This window comes from Glycine max, chromosome 14 (assembly GCF_000004515.6).
Source record: "Glycine max cultivar Williams 82 chromosome 14, Glycine_max_v4.0, whole genome shotgun sequence".
NCBI classification, from domain to species: domain Eukaryota; kingdom Viridiplantae; phylum Streptophyta; class Magnoliopsida; order Fabales; family Fabaceae; genus Glycine; species Glycine max.
Window position 1 is genome coordinate 10,047,830 of NC_038250.2, and position 11,393 is coordinate 10,059,222.

The 11,393-nt window shown below is 33.7% G+C and overlaps 1 protein-coding gene across 4 annotated transcripts; it reads right to left on the reverse strand.

The window, feature by feature from the left end:
- Positions 1-1,227: 1,227 nt before the first annotated feature.
- Positions 1,228-5,383, reverse strand: LOC102659507 (protein PLASTID MOVEMENT IMPAIRED 1-RELATED 2). 4 transcript variants are annotated; one of them, XM_041008963.1, is made up of 3 exons: positions 5,226-5,383; positions 2,659-4,924; positions 1,228-2,560 (listed from the first exon to the last, which is right to left on the reverse strand). In XM_041008963.1, the coding sequence occupies exons 2-3, from the start codon at positions 4,863-4,865 to the stop codon at positions 1,489-1,491; spliced, it is 3,279 nt and encodes a 1,092-aa protein (XP_040864897.1). In that variant the 5' UTR covers positions 4,866-4,924; positions 5,226-5,383; the 3' UTR covers positions 1,228-1,488. The 4 variants fall into 4 exon arrangements, with proteins under 4 accessions (XP_040864897.1, XP_006596034.1, XP_014622647.1 ...); XM_006595971.4 differs by having other exon boundaries at positions 5,144-5,357; XM_014767161.3 differs by having other exon boundaries at positions 2,659-4,294; positions 5,144-5,356.
- Between the last annotated feature and the right edge of the window lie 6,010 nt (positions 5,384-11,393).

Genomic DNA, 11,393 nt, shown 5'->3' on the forward strand with positions numbered 1-11,393 from the left:
AACATTTGGAAATTTGAAAGCGTAATATGTTCTCCAACATTTCATTGATGCTTCATAATTATCGAACTCCCTAATAAGAGAAACTACTTATCACTTTTAATCATTTTCTCTTCCATATCACCCTTCATCCAAACTAACTCTTATTAAAACTGGAGACTGAAAGATGCATCAGAAATTAAGAAAACTATCCGACCTTAAAAAAATTAAAGGGTTTTTAATTTTTTTCCCCCCCCCTTTGTTTTTGCCCCCCCAAAAAAAATTTTTTTTTTTCCCCCCCCCCCCCCCCCCATTCTCTTAATAAGATCATTTTTAAGGTGAAAACCAATTATTTTTACTAATTATGTACGATTTTTAAGAATTATCCCCCGCCTCCCCCCCCCCCCAACAGTTGGAATTGTGCTCAAAATTCTAAGTAGGCCCAAGTAAAGAAATTCTGTTTGTTCGAACCGAACTATACAAACTGAAGTGACAAAATTAATGCCTTCTTGGTCGGCTCATATAATAGGGAAAAAAATGAGTTCAACTTTTTTACAACTAAGAAAAACATGAGGAAAGAAAAAAGTGAGATAAATGAATAGTATGATAGAGACAGAGAAAAATTGAATTATAAAAATCTGTTCAGAAAATATATGTAGAAGTAATATAACTGACTAAAGGGATTAGTGTCCAATCAGGTAAATGTTATGGGATGGGAAACCTATAGTCGGGTTGGAGAGTAAAAAATGTTTGCAGTCACGAAGGGTCAAGAAAGTAGATTTTTCAATTCAAAGTTCAGAGAAGACTGGTAAGCAGTATGAACAAATGTTAAATTGAATTAAGCTTGAATATGTTTCTTAAAATGCACTTATAAAAGTTTCTGCTATAAATTCAAATTAACTTATGCAAGAGTAAAAACCAGTTTTTAAAGAAATTAAATGAGAGAACATTTATAAATTAACTTATGAATCAGCCAATTTTAACTTATAAAAGAAGTTTAATTCAATTTACTGTTATTTTTTCTTTTTCTCAAAAGTATTTATTGAGAAACTTATCCAAAAAAGACTTCCATCCAATCAGCTTCTGGAATACCATGTTTCCTACATAGAATCTATAAGTGATTTTGTAGTGACCTTAATACCTGCTCATAGTCTTTTTTACATGCATATGTCTCAAATGGCAATTTTGCTTAAGAAATTTTTTATATACAAATAAGTTGGCCATGACAATTGAAAAGTAAATGCACAATAATTTAGACATAATCAATTACATTTTATTAATTGCAAGCAGCATTAGCAGTTGCACATCAAAGAAAACAAAACAGCCAAACTGTGTATAGGTGATTGAAAGAAGAAAGGGTCGCTTCCGAGAAGGCCAGAAATTTTAACATACATTTTAAAAATTTGGGCAAGCTGACTCGTATAACTTCTTGACAACATACTATAGTAACTATCTACATGGAGAAATTTAAAAAAAATGGCTAAAACTGCACGTAAGAAATTATCTAACAGTTCAACTTGGGAAGATGATATCTGGGTTCCGAATGTGTACATTTTCAGCTGGCAGCTCTCTACTATTAGTCCCCATGATACTATTAACACAAGAAATGCTCCACAGGATATCCTCATTCAGCAACGTCTTGGCAAACAGTGGGGATGATAATACAATTGCCTTTGATGTTGAAGAGGAATGTTTGGCAGTACTGGTTATGCCGCTGGCAAGCAACCACCGGATACCAGACTGTTGCTGAGTTGCAGTACCCCAACATTGCTTGCTTCCGGCTTTGCTAAGGACTCCTGAAAGATGAATCTCTTTGATTTTAAATCTAAATTTAGTGGCTTCGTCATCAGTATTTGTATCTTCCATACTCTTGCTACTTGTCTCATTTGGCAGGGCCCCATTGTCCATTCCTTTTTCCTTTTCATCAAGAAAATTGAAGTCATCTTCCGGTGTAGCACATATGCAAACTCTTTCCACCTGAGTCAGAACCAGCATTGGAACACCAACTGGCTCATAATTTCGTAGAGGATCTCTGAGCTGGATCATAAAAGCCACTGTTAGGTGGTTCCCTAAGAGTCCATAATGTCCGAGCTTTCTTCCATATGATTTTAACCAGTCAATGGCATGTTTCAATTCATCTAACTCTGTGATTTTAGAATGGTGTACTTCAAGGATCTTCAAAATTTGCTCTGAATTCTGATCTCCTTCAATAATGCCAGAATCCAATCTCAACCACTGATCAAATGTTATTGACAGCCCCATTAGTCCATCATTATCATTGCCAGTTTCTCCACAATCTTCTAGTTGCAATTTAGCAATTCTCTCTGATGTGGGAAATCCCCTCCAGTTGGTTCTTCTGCTTCCAACAGCAGGCATCTTTGCATGTTGGGGATGGATATATGATGGTGCCTCCTCATACAACATACCAGACTGTATTCTCAACCCTTCGATCAAAAGGGCTTCAATCTTATTAACAGTCATGGGACCTATAGCTTCAAGAGACACACTGTCCAAGCTCATGCCTTCCTCTGTTAAATAACCACATGGAAATTCTTCAAACAAATCATGCTGCCATGACCCCTGCCTGAAACAGAATTAAGAAAGGAAATCAGAATACAAAAATATAAAATACTTTAGATGAAAGAGTCTTTCATGAGAAATGCCACAAAAACAATTGCTAACCTTACAGAAGCCCTTTCATTGGCTGTGGCTTTCTGCACAATATGCTCAATGGATTTCCCGGTGATATCTTGCAAAGGCATTAATTTATAGATATGATGACACAGTTCTTCCACTCCATCATAAGTCACATGCTGCAGTATCTCCAGTATATCATTACCCATTTTTGCAGGTAAAACAACTGGATTAGAAACCTGAGTGATGAGGTTCCCACGATTTTTAGCATTTCTGAATAGGGAAGGACTCATGGACCTCAAAAAGCCTCCACCCATAGTTTGAACAAATGAACCAAGTCCATGTCCAATTGAAGGTAATATGGAGGATTCTTCATTGGGTAGTTCAATTGGACTTCCAAAACCACCCGAACAAGTTCCCCGAGAATTTTCAAAATCCTTCTCATTTAAGCCCCACAGTTGCATTAATGAGTCAGTCTCCAGGTCTTCAAGAATTTTGGCCTTCCTTCTCTGCATTAATAAGTGATTCTCCCTTGCATGCTCCTCTTCAGCAGCTTGAATAAATAAAGACAAATCTGAATCCACAGTACAATCCTGATAGCTATCTCCAACTGCATCTGTCCCCAATTCCTCTTCATTTGCATTGAAATCAAAAGTGAAGTTACCAGAAACTAGAGCCTCTTCTTCAAACTGTCTTAAAAGCTTCTCTCTGGGAGACAGGGGATCACCATTGCAACTTGAGCCAAATGAACCGCTCTCCATGGCCAGCATGTTTAAGAAATCATTTGCAATAGATTCAGTGATAAAATCCAAGCTACTTGATTTTTTTGCCATTCTATGTGATTTATAATTTGATTTAACATTAAGGTAGCATCCTTGGTCAATAAAATCTGATGTCTCAGGAAGCATATCTGCATCCTTGATGCAAGTTATACTGACACATGAACTACTGCGTTTATGTTTGCCATCATCTGCCATAGTCCCATTTACACAACTAGTGCATATGCTATCCATCAAATCAAATCTTGTGTTCTTGTCAACAAATATGCCATCTTCCTTAACAATATCATCCACATTAATAATATCAACTGTTGACAAATCAACTGTTTGATTTCCTGTCTGATCAAGTTCCAAGGAATCCCCTTCCAATGTTTCTACTTGTTGTTCAATAATGGAAAATTCAGAGTCATCAGGTTCATCTTGATTTGATTCTAGAGGTGACTCTGATTCTGTAAAACCATGGGATTTAAGTGGTTCAAAATGTTCTGAGTCTGCTCGTGCTGAATTATGAATGTTCCCTTCATCAAGCTTTTGATATAGGAAACTGATTGATTTGGAAAGACTTGAGCTGGAATTCATCAATGTTTCACAGGATAAAATCATATCATCAGAATGAAAAGGGATAGGACTAAAATCCATAACACTGCTAGTGCTGCTTGGCCTGCCTGGCTTCAGATTAACAAGGTTGAAAACATTCAAATTATCACCACCAAATTCCATTAACTCATCCTTCATTACTTGATAGCTGAAACTAACATTTAGGCTCGCTCCTACAGCTTTTCCTGCCAACCTAAAACTTGTGCTCCATTTCCCTGAACTTCTATCACCCCCTAACTCTGCTAAAGTCAGAGGTAAAAGCCTTGTGAGATCAACCTGATGGATTCCTATGTCATGTTCAGGAGCTCCTACAATAGAGGCATATATCAAGAAACGCTTAGACTCATACTTGACAGAGTGACCAGACACAGTGCGACTAACATAAACAGAGCATCCATGACTCAAAGTTTCATTGAACTCCACAACACCCTGGAAAACCCTTGCCGGGCACGTCTGCAAAATGTTGGTTTTCCTTTTCCAATGCACACACAACCTAATGCCATCAAAACTCAAAGGAAGGCCCTCAATAGAGTGGACATGAAGGTTAAAGCAACATTTGAACTTTTGACCACCAAAATGGGTCAAAGCTTTCATGGGCTTCTTCCAATTCCACGCTGAAGACAACTTCTTGTCCTTAGGCAACAGATCTTCCTTTAGAAATCCCGGGGTTAGGGCAACTTGAGGTTTCGACAAACCGGTTTTTCCCGCAGACTTGGATCGATTATGGACCGAGGAAAAGGAAGGTCTAGAAGGGGCATAAAGAGCTTTGCTTATTTCTTGAATGTCTTGCAGTAGCAGTTGACCATTATTCATATTAATTTCTCCATCATCAACATTAGCATCTTGGTTTCCACACTCAAACTTAGATTTCATCATCATGTAGGCATTAAAATTGAACAACAGTAAAATCAAGCAATTCTGAACATTTCCGCATATCTCTAATCGAACAAATCAAAAATAGTAAAATCATAAAAACTCATTAGTCCAAAAGGTAAAGGAAACAACATCAGAGGAAAAAAATGGGGAACAAGAAACATCATTGTATTCATCATCATCATCATCATCTTCATCATCTAGCAAGTATAATAACTTCAGTTCCTAAATTACTAGATCAAACTACAGCAAGCAAGAATGCGTTATAATGTAAAACTACTTACAAAATTCACATGATTGGAAGATGGGACCTCTATGCAAGAAACAAAGCGAAGAAAAGATGCGTTTGGAAATGAAATGACTCACAAGTTAAACAGAGGAGTTGCCCTCGAATGCGGGGCTATGTCTAATGTCTGTAATTGCAGGAAATCGTGAAGAAAATATAGTTAATGAAAGGAGAAGTACGATTTGACTTGTCGTTAGTTTAGTTGCGCTTCTTTCTTACCGGCTCCGACGGTGGGGTTGGTGAACATTCTTATAATTTTATTTTATTTTTATAAAAAAAGGGGTTAAATTGTTAAGTTTTACATTGTCCCGTAATCTTTTCTCTAAATTATTCTTCGATCCTTTTTCAGGATATATTTTTCTTCTATATCTCTTATTACATTAGTTTTTTTTTAATCACCACTTCATCATAGTATATATGTTGTTGTTGATATCATTTTTATTATTTTTAGAAAATGTATTTTTTTAATATCTATTTTTAAACAATTTAATACTATTAATTTGATATGAGAGTCTAACAAAGAATAATAAATTATTTATATAATGGTTAAAAAACTAAATTCTATAGTGAAATATGAAACATAGTCACGCTTAAAACTTATTCTTAAGATGCATAATGTAATAATCAATGTTATGATTTTAAATCTTTATTTACAAATTTAACGTGTGTTACGAATTAAATTACACCATTATAAAAAAAATAATTTGATTTAATAAATTGATTATATATATATATATATATATATATATATATATATATATATATATATATATATATATATAACAACGAGTTTATCACATGAAAAAATAAAAAAATTTAATACAAATTATTATTTTAATTTTTTAAAATAATATTTTAAAAACTATAATTTTAATTATTTGAAAACTTTATTTTTGATATATTTTTATTTATTAGTATTGAAGGAATATTTTTTTTAAAATTAAATTTATAAAGACTTATTAGTTAATAAATAAATATTTACATAAAATAAAATTAAAATGATAAGAATTTAAATAAGAGGATACTACATACAGTAAAATCATGTAATTCTGAATACTTCCCCATATCTCTAATCTCTAACAAATCAAAAATAGTAAAATTAAATCATTTTAGCTTGATTTTTATCAAACACATTTTGTTTTAAATATTACATTAAAAAATAAAAAAGCCAAAAGCTTCAACCTCTCCCAAATGGGCCCTAAACTTTAGTAATTCAATAATTTTTAACAAGAACTTCACACTAAAAACTTACTTTTTAAACTTTTACAGAATTGTTATCAGGTTTTTTATATACTAAATATAGCCTAATAATAACTAAAATAAGTCAATGTTAAGATTTGTACTAAACGAAATATGTTCAAGCTGGAAGTATCTTGCGTACATTTGAATGCGTCGTAAATTTTACAAATGATTTACCAAACAAACGTGGGTACCCAATTACCAGTTTTGGTCAAGTCAAGGGAGCTTGCTTTATACACCTGAATTGTAGTGGAACACCTTCAATCATTCTTGGCTTATTCTACTGGCTCTAGATATGCTGTGAAGACTTGGTTCAATTATAAAAAATAAATAACATATGAATGATGCTATATCTCACCATCAAAACCAAATTAATTGAATTATCTTGTGAAACCCTCTATCTCAACATACATATAATTAAGAAAAAATATCAAAATTTAGAATTTTATTAAATCAATTTATTTTTCAAGTCGCTTAAACAAATTTATGTGGGTAAAATGTTCATATTTATTGTTACCAAATAAAACTTATCGGAAATATTTCACCTCAAAACAAGGCCGTTCAAGTTTATAAAAGAATTCAAGTTAAGCAACATAATAAAATAAAGTAAAATACATGTTAGGAATATCATGCAATTAAAACAAAAACTTATGTCTCAATCTCACATCCTATCAGAGCATTGTGTTGCACGTCCTTTAGCAGTCACAATGATCATTACACATGTGTTGTGCAACATATACACTAAGACTCAATCGTATATGCAATGTGGTACCATGTCAGTAAAAAACCTCATTGAGTGCCTAGGAGTACATGACAAGACAGACCACATATTGGTAAGTCAGGTTACCCTCATTAGGTAAAATCATAGGGAGATTAGTCAGGTCACTATGTTTTGCGAGAACGCACCAATCATATAGGATCAATATAGGCTCCAAGGAACATTCAACCCGAGTGTATTTATCTCTAAGGCCTACACTCCGAAGAGTCCATCAGGACTTCTCCCTCCTGTCCAACCTTGAAAATATTTTAGCACGCACACTTTATCTATGAACTGTACAAAACATATGATTTCTCATTTGTTCTCAAAATAATTTTATCTCGTCGTGCCTCAAAGTGATTAAACTCGTTGGGTTCTCACAGTGGTTCCTATCACAATACTCGTTGCGCATTAACTCATTGTCCTTAAAGGGTCTTACAATCGTGTGATTGTATGGTTCATAGCTAACAACCCAATGCACACAATATCTCAATACAAATGTATCTCACAATTTGTCACATATTCAATTGGTCACTCACTCACAATTTCATGATCTCAATATAATAATTTATCATGCTAATCTAGTAAATCTTTTCCAAAATACAAACAATTCATACAAAAAATGTTTCTTACAACATGGGGAGTAAAATCTCTCAAATAATTTCACATAATCATATCAAAATCATAGGCAAAAAATACGAAAACACTAAGAACACTCAATTTTATCAACCAATTCGCATCAGAACATCAATTGCTCCATCAAACAAAACAATATCATAATTATAATCATCTAAAGATCCCCTACACATGTTCATTATAACTTCAATTGCGTTAAACTCATTCCTTATCTTAGCGGACTCACGTATGTAATCCGGAAGTGATAACAACATCTCTAGTGGTTCCTTAAGATTCCTCAAACTTTTCCTCTGGTTGCTGCTCTGTGTTAGGGTTTCCAAGTGTTAGAGAGAAGGAGAGGAGATTGGAGCCTTCATTCCACTGTCTTTGTGCGAGGTGAATTTCTCCCTCCACGGGCATTATTTCCTAAATCCCAACGGTGGAGTTGTGTGAGAATGTGTTTCTAACTTGATATTCAAATTTCATGATGATCCAATGGTTGAAATTTTAGTTTTACTAGAACAGATTTTGGTGTATGCGGGGAAAGAAAGAGAGCTCCATCCAAGAGATATTTCTCTCACCAAAAGTATTTCACAAATCCCAATGGTGAGGATTTTTGGAAATGTGTTCCAAACCCGATATCTAAATTTCATAATGATCTAACGGTTAATGAATTTGGTATCATAAGTTTGAGTGTATGTGGAAAAAAAAAGTTTTGGAAGATGGAGAAGAAAGAACGAATGTGAGAGAAGAGAAAGCATAGAAACATATCGTAAATGTAAAAAAATAATCTAATATGTCTCTATTTATAATAAAGATACTTTCAGCCTATTATTTATCCTATTTTTTTATTTTATAAATGAATTTTATTTTATCCTTTTTATTTTCTAAGAACATATATTTATTTTATTTACCTTAAAATTATTATTTTAATTAATAAAATTATTTATCTTTATTTATTTAATTATAAAAATCTCATTATTTTTTTAAAATTTTATTTATTTTTTGATATTTTTTTTTAATTTATTTTACGAAAAATGATGAAACTTCTCCTTACGCTGGACAAACATATTGTAGTTCACCTCTAACGCCAAGAGGCTGAAAGTAAAAATTTTAGCATTCAACATCTAAAATGCAAAAAGAAAATGAATTTAGATTCATAACAGATGTGAAATTAAGAATTGTGATTTGTCCTGTTTGAAAGATAAGATGAAACAAAATGAAAGAAAAATTCCATGCATAACATTCACAGTATTTGCCATTCGTGACGCAAGCAATACACAACGAAGGATAAATAAATAAAAAGTGTTAATCAGTAAAACTTCACTCAGTTTTTATTTAACTTAAACAAGTTCATCGACCAATTCAGAACAACCTTTTTTTCAAAAAAAGGATTGTATGTCTTTTTAACCAGCCAAATCACCATCTAGTAAAACAAAAGGACTGTATAAAAAAAAAAAAAGAATTGTATAAAAATGACATTTAGAACAAGATCACCATCTCTAGTAATCCCTTTGTAATTCAATATTGGCTGCTTTAAATTAAACAAGTTCATTGACCAATTCAGAACAACCTTAGTTACTAGTCAAAACAAATCTACATTTGCTATTTCCCCTTCTCCCAAACCTTTCGTTTTGGTCTGATTTTCTTAGCTCTATCCAACATTGGGAGGAAAAAACAGACACTGAGATTACTAGAGATGGTGATCACAATTTTTCTTCTCGTGTTGGCCTTTCCTTCTCCCCTTAAAATAGTTGAATCACTAAACTTCAACATAACAACACGGGTGGCAGCGAAGTAAACAATGGGTACATAGACCTAAATAAAGTGGCGTATCTTTTCCGCGTTGGGAGAACCTTGTACACACAACCTCTGCGCCTGTGGGACTCATTTTCTGGTGTTCTAACCAACTTCTTCACGTCCTTTTCACTTACACTGATGGTTTCGGCTTCTACTTAGCCCTTCGTGCCTACCTGATTCCGCCAAATGTAACAGGTGATACTTTCACCCTTTTCAATGCCACCTCCAATAGCTGCTACCTTCCCCATAACCACGTGCTTGTAGTTGAGTTTGACAAATTTAACAACACAATTGACCCTCGTTGGCATAGACAATAACTCTCAAATCCGTGGTTGTTGCTGAGTTTGACATTGACAAAAACCTTGAAAAGAAACGTAACACTTTGATAACCTTCAACGGAACTGAAATGCCCTATTCCAACTCTTCATTTTATTACCAGATTGACCTAATGGAATTTCTAACCCAGTGAGTGGATTTTGTTGGGTTCTCTGCTTCAACTGGCGGTCTCACTGAACAAAATGTTATTCAATCGTGGGAGTTCAATTCAACCTTGAATAACACAGCTCTGACTAATTCCTCAGATGTAACAAAGCACACGAGCATAAAACACAACGGATTGAACACGATTGTGCTGGCATGACTTTGCTACGGCCCCCACACAAGCTGAACCTCCAATACACATAATTCCTCTAACAGGTATCAACACATGTCCTGCTTAACTGCACTGCAAATTCATATCCAACACCATTGGGCGAATGAAATCCCCAACCATCAAGACCAAGTGGCCAAATGAAAGTTTCACCTCAGCCCCACCGTGGACGTCAATTGTTCTTATTGGAATCCTTGAGTGTAGCCTGACTTCATTAGAGCTCTGATCTTTCTCCCAATGTCACTCTCCAGGTTAAGGCGAGATGGGAGTACCTACAAAAGATATTCTGAAGTTCAAGTAAGTATAGTCAGAGGTGTTTTGAGTGTAGAAATGGTTTGAATTACTTAATTGCATGATGCTTCCCCAACTTTTGCCCTAAATAGACTAGCAGTTACCGAATGGGAAACTGTCGGGTAACCTCCCTTCATAGGGGAGTGCGGATGTGCTGAGTTGTCTCACAACAAAAAAAAAAAACCTATTCCCAATGGCCGAAATCCATCTGTAACCTTGAAAATCCGTTGGTAATTCAAAATTTTTGACGGACCAAAATCCATCAGAAAAATGACCGTAGGAAATTTTAACCGATAAATTTTTGTTGTCAGTAAAAAATTTTCATTAGAATTTTTGCTATCCGTTGGAAATTTCAAACAGAAATATCTGTCAGAAAGATTCGACGGATAATATCCATGAGAAATTTTTGACAGATTTTTTCTGTGAAAAATTTTCGACGAAAATATCCATCGAAAAATCCTTTAGAATTTCTATTTTATGAAGAATTGCTTATTTCCTTTTTTTCATTTTTATTATTTAACATCAATAATTTAAGAATTATTTTTTGTATTTATATTATTTAACCTCAAAATTTTAATTAACACATACATGTAATTAATGAAATAGTCAAATTCATAAATCCAAAACAAATAGTAAAATAAATCATTAAGTTAAATTGAAAATAAATCTAAATGAAAAGCACAATGTGCAATATGTCAATAGTAATTTTGTGTTGCCAAGTCAATAATCAAAATATTCATTTGGAGAGTGCCTCTGCTGGTCATCGTCTTGTTGCTGGTCGCTGCTGGCATGGTCATTGATAACTTCTATGTATAGGTATATTTTGGGATTAAATTATGTATGAATTATTAATTTTTCTCTCTTATTTCTTCCTTTTTTGTGTGAATAATTGAAATT